The sequence below is a fragment of the Pithys albifrons genome, chromosome 20 (assembly GCF_047495875.1).
Source record: "Pithys albifrons albifrons isolate INPA30051 chromosome 20, PitAlb_v1, whole genome shotgun sequence".
In the NCBI taxonomy this organism is placed as follows: Eukaryota; Metazoa; Chordata; class Aves; order Passeriformes; family Thamnophilidae; genus Pithys; species Pithys albifrons.
Genome location: NC_092477.1, coordinates 9,911,583 through 9,930,832, shown reverse-complemented (window position 1 = coordinate 9,930,832; position 19,250 = coordinate 9,911,583). Strand labels below are relative to the sequence as shown.

The following is a 19,250-nucleotide window of genomic DNA, read 5'->3' as shown; positions in this document are numbered from 1 at the left end:
CAGCCAGACTTAGCTGTGGCCGGCCATGGTGGGAGCACAGAGGTTTGGAGCTGGAGCAGCTCAAGCCTGGGCAGCTGCTCATCATCCTGCCTGTGCCCAGTTGCTGTCCTCCCTTCTCAAATCTGCAGTTGTGGCACTTCACTGACCAGTCCCACCACTCCAAATCCAATTTGCAGCTGGTGAGGGGCACAGTTTGCTCAGTTTTCTCTGTGAATGTAATTTCCGAACAGGGACCACTTGCATAAATAGACATACATTGTCAAACCGTCTTTTTTCCTTTTTGTCCCTCAAATATGTGATTTTATTTCTCCAGCTGTAAAGCCAAGCGTGTGAATGTTAAATTGTTAAATAAGTCAAACATAATTATTCAAGTACCCAGCATAATGTGTTTCAGAAGTGCAAAATCTGAAATCCGACACAATGCGTGCGGGGAAATGCTTTTGTGGAGATTGTACTCCTAAGGGGAATGTCATTTTGACAAGAATATATTTTCCCTCTTCCCTCTCACAGCCTGTCTTGTACTGTCTTGATGCTTTGGTGGAAGTCTCATCCAGGTACAGTTGATTTTGATGTGGAATTATTCAAACCTTTCAGATCCATCCCTGTGGACTGGTTTGCTCCGCAGGCTGATGAGCTGATACCAGTGAGCTCAACACTGAGGACCTGAAAGGTTTTCTTCTGCAAGTGTTGGTCTGAAGTGGTTATCCCTTGGTAATGCTATCAAATATTCTTTTCTGCAGTCGAGGCACATCATCTACATCTGGCCAAAATATGTCATAAAAAAAAGATGTTTTGAATGAAAAAACATCCTTTATAGCAGATGGGGGGAAAAGTCATTAAAACTCAATTTTCAGGGAATTCTTTGTGCTTTCTTTTTTGGTCAGAAAAAAAAGAAAAATATTTTGTTTGAGGGCTTGTGGATAAAATGGAAACATTGCCTTTTTGTAAATGAACAAAATCAAAATGCTCATCAGTATCTCGCAGAGCAGAAAGCCCTTTTTTTTTTTTCTGTCCCACTCCTTGATTTCTAGTTCTACACCAGCCTGAGCTTTTCCTCTGTGAATTTCGGCTGTTGCTGCCATTAAGCACATCCTGTTATTTACAGCATGAATTTTCATGCCCCACATGAGGCGCCTGAGCAGCTTCTAACCCTGATCTAGGCTTTTTGGGGGTTTTGTCCTATGTAAAATGCCCTGTGCAGTGATAACTCAGGTGCTGTGCTTGTTAGCTGTGAAGTCAGTAAGACTTAAATGTGCTCTCACCGGTCTTACTGGCAGCAAGAAAACATCAAGAGAGCCAGCAAAGAACAAATACCACTTCCCTGTTCCCTTCCCTTACCACAAGTAAATACTTGTTGGACATTTCCAGGAACTTCATAGAACGGGAACCAGTTTTACCTGTTTTATTGTGAAATCTCTCTGTTCTGGACAAGAGCTCCAGGGCGAAGTTTGCCTTGACCTGACCCTCTGTGTCTGACCTGCTCATACTTAAGGTGGCAGTGGTTATTTCTCTAATGGTTCCCCTGATCTCATCCTCAGATTTGCATAAGTGACCTTTGGGATGCAGTCTTGGGTGTTGACACTTATTTGTAATGCTGTCCAGAGCTCTGCAGACGTGCCCTGTTGGAACCAGCAGTTCCTGGTCGTTTTTTGCTGGTTTTTTTTGCCTGTACTGTCAATGCCTGACGTTGCTGCTGGGACCCTCCGTTCCCTCTTGCACAGGGCATCGTCAAGGGCGTGCATCCATCTTCCTTCAGAATTGATGACCTTTGTCAGGGATGTGCATTCCACCCTGAGCCCTTATACCGGCTGGGGGCTGTGGTGACAGAAGGCTGTATTAACACACAGATAAACCCCCTTCTTTTCCTTCCTACTGCAACCCCACGCTGTCCAGCAGCTCTTTGTCTCTAATTAAAGGGCTGGAAGGATGAGCATGTGGTGGTGAGAGCTGTGTTTCCCTTTCTCTGGATGAATGTGTGATTGTGTGTGTGTATTTTTGGTGTTTCTTTCCTGTACCAGGGCTGGTGCTCGCTCTTTACAGCCCATCCGATTTTAACGTTGTGTGTTGAAATTCCTCGAAGCTTCTGGTTTCTGCGTGTTCCACACTTGCTCAATCTTGTTCCTATTAATTTTTAAACATGTTTTAGCAGTAGATAAACAGCTGGTGACACTTTTGGAGTTGCAGTGTATCATCTGAGGAGCTGATGTAACACTCCCAGCACTGCACACTAAGCTGGGGAGTGCCAGGGCATTGGGATCCTGTTCCCTTGGGATGCAAACACCTCTGTGTGATGCTTTCCACCCCTCTCTAGGGGAGCTGGGGCTCTCCAGCTGCCAGTTTGCTTTTCCTGCTGTTTTAAACCATCCTGACATGCTGCAGGTCCTGAGCAAAGCTGAGCTCATGGTGGAGGATCCAGCTGGGGAAATCTGCCTGAGCATCTTTGACAAAGCTATTTACATTCCTTAAATCATTGACTGAAAACATCATGCCTGACTCTTTCCTTTTTTTTCTTGGAGACAGCCAAGATCTAATCTATGATATTTTTTCTTTACAGCTGTATGGATTTGTTAGGTCTGAAGGGACCCTTAGATCATCTTGTCTTGCCCTCTGTACAGTAGTGACCGTGGAAATCCATCCAGCTTCCCTTCCGCCCTGTAATTTGTGAGCTGTGACCGTGTACACCCTGTCAAGGGAGCCAATATTTTGGATGTCTTTTACTGCAGTTCTTTTATACACCCCTTTGCAGTGTGCTGTGAGCAATGCATGTCTCAGTCACCCACGTAGCAGTAAATGTGCTGTCTGCAGAGGCACAGCAACGACTAAATTTAACATACTCCAGTCAGATCAAAGCACCTTATGGGTATATTTATCCACCATTACAGGATGAGAGGAAGGGAGGTGTTTTCTGACTCTCAGGTCTCTGGAAAGCTGCCTTGAGGATTGCTTCTCCCTCAGCCCAGGCTTCTGCCTTTCAGCAGGTGTAAATAGATTAATTGACATCATGGAATTAAGCTATGAAAAAAATGTAGCTGTGTCAAGCATCTCTATCCAATGGCACAGTTGGCACCAGTGCCATCCTCTCCAGGGCTGTACTGGACTCTCCTGGAAAGCCCAGCACAGAAACAGCTCTGCCCAGGGTTGGGAATGTGATTCAGATAGTGAGTTGTGTTTGGAAACCTCTTGATGCTACTAGTTAATCATGGATTTGGGAAATTCAGTGTTTGCTATTTTGAGAACCATCCTCTGAGTAACGAATCAGAGGGGAACTGAGGGTTGTTTCTGCAGTCGGAATATGATGGATGGAAAACCCATTTTTATTTCTAAAATAACATTTATTTCTGGAAGGCATTTCACCAGCGAAGCAGAATATGTAATAAAATAAAACCCAATCCTTTTATCTCATCTGGGGAAGGCAGGGAAGAGGAGGAGCAGAATCCATGCTGTGCACAGCCATCTTGGCTCTCCTAGTGCATTGCACAACCTTGAGAGTTTTCATTTGTGTAAACCATTGATAATTGTAAAGAGAAAAGCTCTTGGTAGAATTTATAAGCCTGATAGAGCCACCCTTTTCCCAGGTTAGCCTCTTCCTTTTGAAACAGTTCTTGTAGTGCCTGGAAAGTTGGGCAAGGATTGTGGAATGAGGAAGAATAAAGCACCAAAATCAGGAGCAGGTCCCTTGCTCTGATACTCAACACTGGCCCCTGCTTGTAGCTCTCAGGCTTGCAGAATAAGAATTTAAACACTTGTAGTTTTTACTCCCAAATGGTGCAAACTCATAGGAGGAAAGGGCAGCCTGACCTTTCCTCAGAAGGTGGGAATTTCTCCTCACTGCTCTAAACTGCTCCTCCCCTCCTTCACTGTTCTGAACAGCTCAGTTTGGTTACTGCTGGCTGCCTGTTCTTCTAGGAATCAGAAATTTAACACAGTTGTTTTCCATGTCTACTGGGACCCCCAGAGGTGACACTTTTGAGGCACACAAGAAGTGACTGAGATGTCTGACTGTCTAATGCTGATGGAAGGGTCAGGCCAGCAGTGAGATGTTGGCACATCCCTCTGGTTTAGGTGTGCTAGACAGGGGAAATCAGTGGATAGAAACAGTCAGGTGCAAAAGTATGGGGAATTTCTCCTTACAGTGGGTGTGGAGCAGTTAAAACTTCAACCAGAGAATCCTGCAGCTTTCAGTATTTTTTTTCTATTTCAAAAACAGTGAATTCCTGTGATGGAATTTATTTTTTTAATTCAATAACCTGAATAAATTAGGCATTGGTTTCTGATGTGCAATTTTCCATGTCCCCTGGACAGGAGGAGGGGACAATGGGCATATTCTCCTGCCCATCTCTGTGAGTGGCATGTTGCTTTCTCCTTCCTTTCCTTAAAGAAACACTGGAAAATGGATGTTTAACAGACACATTAGTGCTGATTTGGGTGAGGAGGCAGCTCAGACCTGGGTGGCTTTTGGGGAATTTTGCTTGGCAAGCCAGCTTGTAATAATAATAAACCCCCAAAGTTTACAAGGTGCTTGTCCCTGCAGTCTGGGAGAAGATTAGGGCTAATGAAATAAACTTCATCCTGCTTTCCTGTGCTTCTCTTCCAAACATGCCTTTTCCTGAGTGTTTCTGCTCAGTGTACTTCGTGTTTTGAGGTGCTTGGTAAGAGAAATGCAGGCAGCAGAGCCCCAGCCCTCTCCTGGTTGTGTGTTCCCAGAGGTCATTGGCTGGTTTTTTCCCAGCACTCCAAGTTCTTTTGCATCTGCCTTCTTTTCTGGGCCTTTTTCTCCACTTCTTTTTGAACTTAAAGCTGTTAAAGTGAAGATGTTTCATCCAGGTGGATTTGTGTGTGTGCAGAAAGCTTGGAGCAGCTCATACATCTGTGAAGCCAAATGGGATTCTTGCTACAAGCCCTGACTCTGTGTAGCTGCAGGGAAAGAAACTTCAGTGGAAAAGGTCTCCCATCCCTGCAAATGTTCAGCTCCAGGTTTGAACAAATCAAAGCAGCAAATCCCAAGTAAATTCTAAAAGCTGCCTTTTACAGTGCACTTGAAAAACTCCTATTGCTTCCTGCCTCTTTTGTATATGTTGGTATTACAAGAATTTCTTTGAGATTAACCAAGTTTTCTACTGATCTGTAAAACACAGCTTGTCTCAAAAGGCTTGTGATGGTTAAGCTGCTTGTGCTGCTGCAGGAGGGCTTTAGGAGGGACTTTACTTCCATGAAGCTTCCTGGGGCAGAGGCAGATGCTTTGCAGGTGTAATGGAGGGAGTTAAGTAGAGCCTCAAGATGCATCCAGGGCTCAAAGCCTGAGAAATCAATGGGAAAGCTCCTGCTGCCTTCAGGGCTTGGACCACGGTGGTCTCTGAAGTGTTAACCTGCAGGTGCCTCAGCCTTTTGGAGGAGGATATTTTTATTCAGTGGGATGTTTATGCTGTGGTCTGACACTTGGAGCTGAAAACCCACGATGTGGCAGGAAGGGACAAACCTCTCTGTGATCTGTCAGTCTGCAGATGGGCTTTGGGACTGCTCCTACACATCCAGCTCCTGGTGTGGGCATCTCCTATCAGTGCTGCTGCTCTGGGGCTGGAAGGGGTTTAAACTTCATTGGGGAAACACATGCTGGGTGCTGTGGCCATGCCAGAGGTTGGGATCTCTGCAAAATGCAAAGCACTGGCTTTTTGACACTTTGTTGTTGTTTTTATACAGTGCTGTGTTTTTTTTCTTTAGCACCTGGAATAATCTGAAGGAAATAAGGCAAAGAGAATTTTAAGCCTTCTCTTTTTAATAGGTAAATTACCCTTGTGCAAGTGGATTGGTTTCATATGGATGCAAAATATTCCTAAACCTCACTTTTTTTGTGCTCCGTGTATTTTTCTCTGACCTCCCAACTCTGTTTTAGAGCTGAGCGGAAATGGGGACCTAAAGGTATGTGAAAATCTGTAATATTTTCTGCTTACATACAAGGCCTTGATCAAAAAGGATTAAACTTAATACAGATTTAAGCCAGATTCTTGGAAGCAGGTTTGGATATCCGTGTTTTGCATCTGACTAGCTGTTTTTTCCATCTGTTTCGACAAATCCAATCAATACTGGGGGAGGGGGGACGGATGTTTTTGTGAGAGAGCCTCTCCTTGCAGGATGTGCACAGAGCTGTGTCCCTCCCCAGGGCTCTGGGAGCCCTTGGCAGTCCCCTTGGGTGGAATTCACTCAGATACCTCAAGGCAGAGCCTTTTTGAGTCACAAGATGCAGGTTTTGCTTAAGGGCATGACTTTGGGCATCCTGAATTATGGACTGGGGTCAGAGAAGGACCTTGAGCACTTAAGCAGAAGAAGGGCATGAGGTTGTGAAGCAGGTGACCTGCAGGTTGGAGAAGAAATTTAACTAAAACTGCCTGAATTTAAATGTCTAATAGGAGCAGCTGGTTTCTGGCCAAAGTTCAGCCTGTCTTGGTCTTCCCTGTAGGGTAAGACAAACACCTCTGTGGCTGGAGCCATTTTTTGGGTAGCGTGACCGTCCTCTCATTTCTGATATTTGTATCACTGCTCTGGAGTCAGGAGTTGTTTGTGGGACCCTTTCCCTGAATATTCCTGATCACTATATCCATGTATGCCGAGCATGGGGTGTGCTCTGGGGCAAGACAGAGATGCTTCTCTAGGCTCTGCAAAGCCTGCAGAGATTCAGAGCATCAGGGCCAGGGTTTGGACCAGCTGGAAAGGCAGAGGCACAATGAACACTGCTCTCTGTGTCTGACATCCCTCCTTACCTGCTTGGAAATGATTCTGCTGGTGTTTTCTGTCCCCCCTTGGCATGAGGTGTCTTTGTGGCAGGTCTGTGCCAGGTGACAGTGCGAGGTGCTGTGGGCTGAGCCTGCCATGCCCCAGTTGAGCATCTGTGTAAACCTATTTGCCAGCATTTTAAGCTAATTAGTGTTTAAGGGTTTGGGGTTTTTTTTTTGCCTTCCTCCTTTGTCCCTGTGGGCCAAATGCCCAGCACAGCTTGGTGGTTTTCAGCAGGGACTGTGCCAGTTTGCACATGCTGGGGTTGGTGCCGTCAGCACCCACGTCCTACGTGTTTCACGTCTTCCCACGCTTGAGCTCCATCCTCTGCTGCTCAACGCTCGGCATCTTTCCAGGTTCATTAGGGATTTGCTGGGATGTTAATTAGGAGCAGAGGGAACGAGCCACCTTGGCTGGACAGAGCAGAGAGCTGTGTTGGGGTGTGGAAATGAGGAGCTCCAGCACGTGCCTCTGCTGCTGTTGCAGCCAGCCAGGGGAGTTCACTCTGCACTTACCTGTCTGCTCCAGGGGCCTGAACCAAACTCCTGCTTTAGCCAGTTTGTTTGTGGTTTCCACCCCTCTAATTCACAGCAAAGTCCAGTTCCCTGGCTGCATTACCACCGTTTCCCGAAGGACACGCTCCTGTAGCCAGCTTTTGTAACCATTACAAAGCCATGCAAATGAGCCCTCTCCAGTTACACACTGGATTTTTATTTAAGAGGCAATTTTGTAATATCCTTAGTCTAGAGGAAAGCAGCCAGCCCTCAGCTCAGACTTCCAGTGTTCAGGCATTTCTGGGAATCCGTCGGGAGGATGCTGAAATCCCAGCTGCAATAAAAATCAAGTTCTTATTAGTTTCTTCTCCCTACTGGCTGCCTTTGCCCAAATATATTACATTATTGCTCTAATCAAAGGCAAAATTTGTCTGACTTGTGCTTCACGGGTCAGAGAATCCCAGCATATGCTGGGATGAACTGGGATTTTGTGAGAGACAAGGGGCTGAGGTGCTGGGCAAAGTTGGGGAGGGAACCGGGTAGTGGTGGCACCTCAGAGCCCTTGGAAGACATGGAGGTACTTCTAGAAGAAGAGAAAGACAAAGGCAGCTTTTTAGAAGGCCCCATGAATCAGAGAGGTATGTAAATAAGTAAAATAAAAATATCAACATGTGGAAAACATTACATCCTTCTCCTCCACCTTCAGAAACCCAAGACAGGACAATTCCTCTGTTAAAATCAGTCCAGGGTGAATCTCCTGGGCATTGTCCCATAGGGATCTCTGACAAGAACAACGTGCTTTCTGCTTTCTTACGTGGAATGACACGGAGGGATGGAGCATCCAGGCAGCCCTGACTTCAATCCCACGGCCCTCTGATCCCTGGTTTCAGTTTCACACGCTGCTGCACACCAGTGCTGAAATAGTTTCACTTAATATTTAATTAATGCTGTTCTGTATCATCCAGAAATGTGAGATTGGCTGGTGTCACCTTAAACCCCAGCGTGGTGGCACAGGCTGGTGGCTCATTTCCAAATCAGTGTTCAGAGGCGCTACCAAGCCTGTCCCAGAAATAGTTTTTGGATATCAAGGCTTTTAATTTTCCTTCCTTTCTTACGCAAGTGCTTAACAGTTGCTTTATTTTCTGTTATTTGCAAGTTCTGTGCAAATTGACGGGGCCAAGCTGAGCCAGGGAAAGCAGCAGAGCTGCAGGAGGGGATTTTGGGGAAGGAGGAGGAGAAGGAGTGGATGGCCACTCACCCCTGCACCTCTTGCCCAGCACTTATGTTTTTTTCTGTTTCATAGCAGTGCTGGGTGTTGGAGGACAGGATGTGCATGGCAGTTCCTAGAGGTCCTGGGCACCCCCTTGTTGTTCACTCATCATTTGACCCTTCCTTAGCCAGCACCTTTGCCATAGCACCAGGTCTCTCTTGCTCAGTCCAGTGCTGGATGCATAAAGATGCAGTTTCCTTGTCTCTCCTGTTTTCATCTCCTCTCTGGCAGAGATGTTTGCAGAGAAACCTCCCTTGGGGTGGGCTTGTCCTCTCCTGGGAGCAGAGAGCAGAGGATGTCTGTCCCCAGGCAGAAGGGAGGTGCATGGCAGCTCACAGGCTTGCAACAGACACAGCCCCTCGTGCCCTGTGAATCCCCTCCATTTACAGGAAAACAGGCCATGCCCTTGGCTTGGCTTCATGTCTCTGTGTCCCCCAAACCCAGAGTGTTTGTGTTACACAGAGTGGTGGCACCTACCATGCTGTTGAGCTTGCCCCAGGCTCATGGCTTTGCTGAGTGTAGCCCTGCAATCCTCTCACTCTGTGCCCAAACTCTTAACGGCACCCGTGGGTGCTGCTGGGCTTGCTGTTTTGAGTATTTCAGGGCCATCAAATGAATCTCTACTCCGTGTTCAGCTGGAGGCACAGCAGCAGGCACTTTCTCAGCTCATCTTGGTTGGCTTTGGTGTTAGTTCACTTGAGAAACTGCTGAGTTCCCCCCCTGAGGCTTTTAAAGTCCCATCAAAGCCAGCTCCTCGCTCCAAGTCATTGCTATCACATAGCGATAATAAAAGTAACAGAACGAGGCAGCAGCTCAGCAGCCGTGTCGGAGGAGAGAGGCCATTAAGTAGCAGAATAACTATTTATTGCTGTTGTATTAGACGAGCTTGGCAGCATAAAGCAAGCACTGTAGTCTCAGGGCATTAATTCCTGCGTTTGGGAGTCATGGGCGGCGCGGGGAGCGGCACAGCAGGACCGTGATCGGGCTGGTTCGTGGCTCTCGATGCTTCTACAGGTTGGGTTGCTTTGCCTCTTGCCCTCCCTTGCCTTTGCATCCTCTCTGTGTCCTGGGGAGGTGAGGGACCTGCTGTGCCTTGCTCCTGGCTGGGTGTGTTTGCTGTGGGATGGGGACAGAGGAGCGCAGACACCTCCTTATGCAGAGACATCAGGGTTTAGAGTCCCCCAAGAGATTCCCGATGGTGTTCCCTCTACTACCCAGTTATTCTGTGAGGAAATTTGTGTCTTAAATATGGGAGATGGGGTGTGTGCATCTGCATATAGCTATAAATCCACCCAGGTTACTCTTTTTTCCTCCTTGTAAGGGCATATTGCTGGTTTTCCAGTGGCTGCCTGCTGTTGTAAGGCTTCCTGAGAGCAGACACAATGTCGGCCCCAAAGAGCTCAAAATAAACGTGTTAAAATGATATACAGGTCCTGTTCCCACTGGAAATCAGCAGTGGCTTTGCCAGCGACTTAATATTTGTATCCCCAACACGTAATGTGGCCAAATCATGGGTTTAATGCAGAATAGCAGTGGGTTTAATAATGTTGTTTTTAAAAGCCCAGCCAAACACACACGGTGCAGCAGCAAACATGCTGGGGCAGCACATCGCAGCTGATGGGACACTGCAGCTGGTGGGATGGGAGACTGCAGCTGATGGGACATTGCATCTGGTGGGATGGGACTCTGCAGCTGATGGGACATTGCATCTGGTGGGATGGGACTCTGCAGCTGATGGGACATTGCATCTGGTGGGATGGGACTCTGCAGCTGATGGGACATTGCATCTGGTGGGATGGGTTGTTGCAGCTGATGGGATGGGACGTTGTATCTGGTGGGATGGGACACTGCAGCTGATGACACTCTGCAGCTGATGGGATGGGATGTTGCAGCTGGTGGGACACTGCAGCTGATGGGCTTCATGCCGCGAGGAGCTGCCAGAGCCCTGGGACCAACATGAATTCTCAGAGCCCTGATCCAGCCACAGTCCAGGCTGTAAATCAGAGCAACTGGTGGGAGTCTGGGGATTCTACAGCAGCTGAGGGTCAGGTCCAGTAACTCTCTTTACCCTGAGAACCCATTCTAGTTGAAGGTTCCCCCTTGCTGTCAGGACTAGATGACCTTTAAAGGTCTCTTCCATCCCAAACCATTCTATGATTCCCAGAATCCTGTTCCTCTCTTCTTTTCTAGTATAATTTATCATCCCAGATTGATCTATAGCTGGAACTTGCTCCCTGAAGAGCTGCCAGCTGTGCCAGTGGCACCATGGGGAGCACAGGAATCAGGAGAAAAATCTACTTCCCTCCTTTGCTCCCACTCTGTTCCCTTGAAGATTTTCTCCCTCCTGTTGGTGGATGCCCATTCTGCAAGAGACTGGTTTTTGCTGACTCCTCCTGCTCCCTGGGGAACTTTGGGCTTTCACTGTGCTTGCAGTGAGGGCAGGTGATGCTTCCAGCACTGGCCATTTGCCAGGTACAATGTTGCCTCTATCCCCCTCTGGGGAATACCAGATCCTGGTTGTGCACAGCCCAATGTGTTGCAAATGACTGAAAGTGCTGGGAAGTGCCCAGGGATGCTCTGCAGCACCAGAAAAAGAGTAAACATGAGCTGACCAGCCACTGCCATGTGCACCACTAGGAGAAAATACAGGTTTCTCCAGCACCTCGAACTGGAAGCAAGTGGATCAAATCTTACTTGCTCTCAAAGCAGCTTTTATTTTAGTATTCGTGTCTCTGGGACTGTTCACGTTGGTGTTTTTATTATGCCATTATCCAGCTAGGAAATAGTATCTCTGAGTTCTCACATGCACAGTGATCTCCAGTCTGGCTGGGTCAGTTTGTTTTTTCAAATAAGAGTTTATTTGTGCATTTTCTAGTTGCTCAGAGACACCATCAGTTTGTCTCTGACTTTGGGGTCAAGTTTCTGCCCACCCAGAGGCTGGGGATGTTTGGCCTGAGGATTTCACCCTTCATGAGTTTAGGGGTAAACCAGAAGATTATTCCATGTAATTTCAGGCTGTGAAACAATCTGCCCCTGGAATGGTATGTGCAGAGGTGACACAGTGAGGTCTCTGCCCAGAATTATCACTGCTGTGCAGAGCTCCTGGTTTGCTTGGAAGCAAATCTCCCATTTGTTCTGGGAATGCACATCCTTGCTGGGGCTCAACCCTGGCTGGGAGCCCTCAGCTCACTCCAGCTCTCAGCCACACTCCTGGAGTGGTGAGAGCTGGGAAGTCCCTCCTATGCAAAGTATTCTCCAGTCCAGCTGGGTCAGTTTGTTTTTTCAAATACGAGAAAGTTTATTTTAGAGTTTTCTGGGTGCACCGAGATACCATCAGCAATAAACAATGCTGGAGGAAGCAGAAGAGCAGTAAGCATGGTAATTTATTTTCTTTTTGGCTTCAGTTTATTTTAAAATCTTTAATTCCTAAAAGAAAGTGTTGGTTTTAAGGAAGAAAATGGTGAATTTCTTATTGTGGTGGTGTTAGTTTTCTATTCTTTTCAAAAATCCCCCTTCTCTGCTCAGCCAAGTTTCTTCCAAAATGACCAGCAAATGTGAGGAACCCACTCTGAGCCTTGGTTATTTTGTTTTGTTTTTATTCTCTTTCTTGTTCCCATGAAGTGCAGAACTTGATGCCTTTTTAAATCCGGTGCTCAGCCTCTGAAATCATGTGCAGAACCCTCGTACTCCCTTTGTGGTGCTGTTGATTTGCAGTGATGATCTCGCTGGTCAGTAAATGATCAGCTGGGTGGTTGGATTTAGCTCAGGTCTAAAAATACAGGGCAAACTGGAATGCCAAGAATGTGAAGGGCATCCCTCACTTGTCATGGCAAAAGTACCAGAAATTTCCCACTAACCCTTTGCAAGTCACTTGCAGAGAAATTCTGTCTGTGCATCATTTGCATTACATACCTGTAATATTCCTGTTTATATTCCTGGCATGTTATTGTCAGTGGGATGTTATATTTAGCTTTTATGGTAATTTTTTGTGCTGGAAGCAGTTTTCTGGGAGGAAATTACATTGAGAAACGGGTGAAGAAGTAATAATAATAGTAATAATCTGCTTAGACTTGGGTTGTTAAAGCCCATGGCCCTCCACATGATGGAAATAAAATGCACAGATAAGAGTATAGATTTCCAAACAGCTTGTTCAAGTGGCTTGGGGAGGGGCTTTTGGCAAGGGCATGTAGTGGCAGGACAAGAGGGAATGGCTTTAAACTGGCAGAAGGCAGGGTTAGTTTAAGAAGCAATCCTTCCCTGTGAGGGTGGGCAGGCTTTGGCACAGGTTGCCCAGAGGAGCTGTGGCTGCTCCATACCTGGAAGTGTTCAAAGCCAGATTGGACAGGGCTTGGAGCAATCTGGACTGGTGGAAGGTGTCCCTGCTCATCCCTTCTAGGATACAGCAGCCTCACTCCTACTGAATTCCCAGTTTTGAGTGGCAGGTTGCTTTTAAGAGGAAAAACTCAAAGATCCGAGCTTATGAAATAATCAGGATAAATCTGAAAGGAACTGATAACCCACAGCAGGAAATCTTTTTTGGTTGTACCATCTGCCTTGGGGAAAGAAAGTGTCTGCATTTCCAGGCTGCCATGAAAGAGAGGGGAGGTATAAATAACAGGAGAATTATATTTCCACTTACTGTCATAGAATCACAGAATGGTTTAGGTTGGAAGGGACTTAGAGCCCATCTCCTTCCACCCCCTGCCATGGGCAGGGACACCTCCCACCAGTCCAGGTTGCTCCAAGCCCCATCCAGCCTGGCCTTGGACAATTCCAGGGATGGGGCAGCCACACCTTCTCTGGTCAACTTGTGCCAGGGCCTGCCCACCCTGGAATGTCTGTATTAGTTGTATTAGTATGTCCTTGTATTCCAGAAGCAAGGAAAAGCCTCAGATGAGGTCAGGGCCCCTTGTGCCAGCTGCTGTGTGGGTGTGGAACAGCCCAGATGCCCCCTGGCCTGATGGCACACCAGAGCCAGGAGTGGCAGAAATTACTCTTGGGTTTGTCCGCAAATAAGAAACTGCTTTGCAGGGAAAATGAGACACAGTTTAGCAAACACTTAAGGATTGACTTACTTTTAAGAATGTTGTTTAATCCTGTTGAAATTGAGAGGATTACTTCTCCTTAAATGCATGCTTAAGCACTTCCCTGGCTGGGGCTGGCGGGCTGGAGCACGGGATCTGTGAGGGCATGGGCTTACACTTGGCTTTTCTTGCTCTTGGTTACTGCCTTAGCAGGAGTCGTTGTTGGAAAAGTATTCCCTGATATTGAGGCAGTCACTGTTCAGTCTTTCAGAGATGCCAAGCTTCAAGGAGGCTCTTTGTACCTGATCCCTCAAAGTGGGTCACTTTGCTTACGTACCTGAGCATCAGTTTGGGAGCCTTGGTGTCAGCAAGTGTGTCTGTGCATCCTGGCTCCTCACTGGAACCAGGTCCTGGGCTTTGATGTGCCAGGATGTTCAGAGCCTGGGGCTGTTCATAAAAGAACAAAGGGAAACTTGTTGGTGAGGCGAACACTGAGCTTTTCTCTTAAATTTCCCTGGAAGTCAAACCCTGCAGTATAACTGTCTGATTCATAAACTGATTTTTTACTTCAGAAGTCTAATAATAGACCACAGAAGAGACTCATTCAATCAGTCTAGGTCTTCCCTCGGAGTATTTTAAGCCCCATGGAGCAGGACTGGAGGTCCTAGAGGGGTCTCCAGTCACTGTGTCCTGTCTGGGCTTGGCATTTGCAGGTGCCACTTGCTGGCAATTCTGTGACAAGCCCTGGAGCTTTTCAGGGATGTTCTATTCCCTGTTCTCCTTGTGAAAGTCACCCACTAAACACCAAACTGTGGAGGTGGCTCAGCAAACCAGGGGAGCATCCCCTCAGCAGGATGGAGGGACACAGTCCCTAAATGAAGCATCCCTGAGGGGACCTCACAGCTGGGTTGGGTGCAGGGCAGCTCCAGGCAGCAACAGCCCCCACAGTGTTTGGGTTTGTACACCTGGAGGAGAGGTAGGAACTGGGGGTCCTTGAGCAGGGATTGCTCAAGAAGCCCTTTATCTGTGTCCCAGGCACAGGCATCTCTATTCATCCCAGTGGACTGGAAAACAGTCCAAAAATAATAGGTTTGTTTTTTTAATTAGCTCTGAAATGAGCAAGACTAAAACATGGTTTATATCTACAAGCGACTAAACCCATTCTTTGTTCCTCTTCATTGAAAATTCTTCATGGCAATTAAAACTTCCATCAAAAATGGGAGTTTTCTGTAAAAGCTGGTGGTTTTACTCCTTCTGATTGCAATGCTGATGAAAATATTTCCTTGTTGAATCACTTCTGGCTGTTTTCTGCCAGAAAAGGGCGACGGTCTGTACTCACCTCTGACAAACAGATGATGCATCTTTATTGAATTGCAAGAAGTCAAAACCATTCAGTCTTGGCAAGTCTGCCTCAATAAGATCACTCTTGTGTGGGGAGAGGCATGAAAGGAGTTATAATCCTTTTGTAATAAAATACGAAATATGAAGGTTTTTCAAGGGTTCTCAGTGTTGCATAGAACTTGTCAGGGCAGGTCTGGACATATTAAAGGAGCATTGAGATGGAGTTTCCTTGGATGATGCTGGTTAAATGTCTTTTGTGCTCAGTAGTAGAACCAAAGGCAGTGTTTGCACTGACAGTGTCCTTCCAACTGTGATAGTGACACTGGACACTGATGGGGGGACTGGAGAACATCCATTTCAGTGGCCCAGGTTCAAACACCAGGCTGTGGGTTCTCAGGTTCCCATCAAACCTTCCTCTGTCCTCAGTAAACACACAAGCATCTTTTTCTCTCATTTCTAGGTGATCTCTGCAGTATCCAGGCTCTCCTTCCACAGTATTGCTCAAACCAAAGGAATTAGGTAAGATCCTTTCAATATTGATGCTTTAAGTAACATTTCTCTCTCTCCCTATCCCTATTGCTAATATTTAATCACATCAGGCTCTTTAGAAGCTACACTTAGTATGGTTAAACAGACATCAAGGATGTCTTTGGGATGTAGGCTGGGTACTTGTAAAGGTACCTTACAGGCTGCTTGGGAATAGTTTCAATAAGTGAAAATGTGGTGGACTGTGTGCTCTATTCCTGCTGGGAAGGGCAGTAGGGTGGGCTTTTGTGTCTCTTGCTGGAAGTTCACCATGCAGCTGAGGGATCCCAGGAATGCCAGCAGTGCCCATGAGCTGTGATGTCACCCCCTTGTCCCCACTGTCACCTACCCCTGTGCAGAATAGTCCAGGTGGGTTTCTGTCCCTCAGAGGTGGGAAATTTCCTCCTGGAAAAGAAACATCATTGCTGAGTGGGTGATGGGGGAATGAGTACCCTGGCCCTGGCACCCAGGGTGGGCTGGCTGCTCCTTCTCTGCTCCTTGAAGGAGCAATGGAGAAGGAATTAGAAGAGCAGACAGCCCTATTAAGCAGAGCTGTTATCCTGCTCTTTGTTCAGCTCCCTGCAAAATTGGTTTGCAATTGGTTTTCTTGTTAATGTGCATTTGTATTATTAGTCTGGCAACATCTCATTAGGACACAGCTATAACTGGGATGAGTTCTCAGCCTTAAGTGCCTTTCCTCCTTTTTTAGGGAGAAGCATGTGTGTTTTCACCCCAAACTGTAGAACACATTTACTTTTCTCCCCAGCATGTCTGTAACATGGGGTAACATGGTATGGCTCTGCAGTGCATCCCAGGGCCAGGCACAGCCAGGATGCAGGGAATGGGGTCCCTGCTTCACTCCCAGCCCTGCCACCCATGCCTACCACCCCCTGCCATGATTTCCACTGCTTGAACATATTTTCCCTGCCTTAACTGCACTGATATTGCTGGAGGGGGAACAGCTTTTCACGTGTAAAACCAACTCGGTGCTTTCCCATCTGCTAAACACAAATCCGACAGATCCCAGCAGGGCTGGGAGGAGATTCAGGGGGCGAAGGTTTGAGGAGTAAAGACGTGCTGTAAGCTTAGGACTGTTTATCCTTAAGGATAGCCCTGAGTCCTGGAGAAGCCTGCAATGATTATTGTTCTAAGGGAAAAGAACATCCATGGCTTTTAGAGGCAGGACCAATGGGGAACCCACATGCACGAGCTGCTGTTCCTTGGCAAGGGCTGGGTTTGAGTTTTGAGGCATCACTAGAATGGGTTCCAGGGTGTCATCCCTGGAGAAGCCCTTCCCTAGGAAGGGAGGGAAGTCCTGGAGTCGGCTCAGAGGATAAATGAGCTGTGTCCTCTGGGGAGGGCTTTGGCTGAGTCCCTGTTGGTTCTGTTGAGGGCTGGGCAATAGCTGGGATCCAGGGACAAGGGAGGCTTTGCTATTCCTGTGGATATGTGGCTTTTTCTCATGCATTTTACAACCATCAGTTACAGTTCCCACTAAAATCCTTTATCTTGGAAGCCTTTGGCACCATAATTACACAAGAATAGCACAGAGCTTAGCAAGCCTTTGCTTCCAACTCTGTTTTCTTGTGTATTAACCCTGCTTCTCTTCCCCATCGCCAGCTCTGCAGGAACAGAAAATGCTGTCACTCCATTAGCTGGAAAATAGAATAGAATAGACTAGACTAAAATTGAATTCTATAATTCTGCAAAAATACCCTCCTGAGGGTGTCCCCTCCCACCTCGCTGTCCCCTGCAGTTAGAGAGCCATTGCTTTGTCCGTTGGTACGTGGTTTTTCCTTTAAATTAGATGATTTCTTGCTACACCATCACAAAACCCTCGATGATAGAAACTAATCTCAGATGAATTCATCTAATCTTGTGGGAACCAGCAGCAGCTCTGGCTCCCTAAAGGCACTGCTCACATCAGCCACTGCTGCCCCTCAGCTCACTGGAGTCCCCACTGATGTTTGGGGGAGTCTCTACTCTTTCCTCTCCCACTGAAGATGCTGCCATTGAAATAAATGGGAAGAGTCTTGCTGGCTTAGGCACAGCACTCAAAAACATGGTAAATACAGTGAAATTAGGATGGTGTGTGGATTGTGTGGTTGCCAGCCCCATAGCATGAATGTGGCTCTGCTCCAACTCCTATTTTAGGGTCTAGCAATCAGGATCACGCAAATGAAGAGTGAAACAAATCCCAAAGCCTATTACTTGCCCTTAAATAAGTTTCATGGCATGTAGAAAAATAAAAATCAATCTTGTATGCTATTCAGTGAAAAAAAATTAGTCTTTCTCTCTTAGCAATTTCTGGCTGCATGAACCTTGCCAGAAGAATCCTGTTTCGTGGAGTGCACCAGATAGCTATCAGGATAGTTCTGTTGAGATGACAGAGTGTTTCTTCCAAGAAACAAGCTACAAGCAGCAAAACATGGCAAAAAAAAAGATGTTGAATGCAATGTTTTGTTTGCAGTGCCCTGTTAAGGCTGTGTTTAATCTGCAGCAGCTGTAGCTACAGCCCCTGCCCTGTCCCCAGCCCAGGGGCTGCTTCCACAATCCTGCAGAAAACAGCCTCACCCTCCAGCACGGGGCATCCTGACTCACCTCCTGGCAGGAGGGCTCAAATGGTGCAAAACCAGGTTTGTGCAAACAGCCCAGATGATGTTTCCTCACTGTTTACAGAAGTGTTTCATTGTGAGGGCCCCACCACTGCACTGGGTGGTTTTTGGGGTGGTGCCCATGACATTTCTTACGGATATGCCCATAACATCCTCTTGATGATAACAGGCTAATTGGTGCTTCCTAGGAAAAAGCAGACTTTTTAAGATATTCAGAGGAAAAATGTTTTTTATGGATAAAGACATGCCCTGAAGGGAAAGCTGATGCATGGAACTGTGCTCAGAAGCTGGCTGTGCTCTGGGTGTTGTACATGGCCTTGGGTAACTCTTTTTGGTTTTGTTGCCTGATTTTCCCCTCAGAAATGGGGAGGTGAGAAATGCTTTTGTTCACCTGGCTAATGGGACTGACCCCTTCCTGCTCACTTGGGCACAGGCAGCCCTTGGCAGCGCTGCCTCTTGATCTTGTTTGGGAGCACAGGCTCTGCAGTAATGGCATAGTAACTTTTTCCTGTGATTTTCATCCCTCTGTTGTCCTACAGAGCTGTACATGGGAACAAAGACCAGATCCTCACACAGCATTGCCCATCAATTAAGGAAAGGAGATTTTTTATTTATTATTGTTTCATATCTTTTCCTCCATCTATCTGGAGGACTGTCAGCAGTTCCAGGGAGAAGTTACCACTGTGCCCATCCATGGCTGTTACTAAACAAGGAGCCTTTATTTCACAGCCAGGATTTTCCACTGCAGACCCGACTCACACCCGATAATTCCATTACCCCATTCCCACGGTGACTGGCACTAAATGCTTCCAAGCCAGCTGAGAGGATTTTGTAGCAGCGTGGTTGCACAGGGATGCTGTGCAAAGCTTCTCCTGTGCTTTGGAGCATGAGTTTTCATTCCTTTTCCAAGTTTTGCTTAAGCAAACTCAGCTCTCTGGAGGACAACAAGACTTCTTGTTGCAAGTCCCAGTAAACCAGGATTATTCATATTTTCTTGGAGCTTTTTTTCATTAAGGCTTTCCTGCCACAGCCATGACTGTTCTCCTTTGCCCGTGGCACATCCCGGCATCCTCTGGGATCTGACCATCATCCACCTGGTGCTGGCAGGCTCGGGGGTTGAATGTGAGCTCTGAGCAGAGGGGACATGTGTTTATTCATCTCCCTGAGATATATGTTTTTCCTGGAAGCAGAGTTTTGCAAGCAAAGCAGGAGG

General features: G+C 46.9%; 1 protein-coding gene across 2 annotated transcripts in view; it reads left to right on the top strand.

Annotated features, from left to right (window-relative positions):
• Positions 1-19,250, top strand: part of VAV2 (vav guanine nucleotide exchange factor 2) — a 130,575-nt gene that overhangs the window by 65,681 nt on the left and 45,644 nt on the right. For both annotated transcript variants that reach the window (XM_071574692.1, XM_071574691.1), the window contains exon 3: positions 15,358-15,416. In XM_071574692.1, the coding sequence (XP_071430793.1) occupies positions 15,358-15,416 (59 nt within the window). The remainder of the gene's footprint in view (positions 1-15,357; positions 15,417-19,250) is intronic.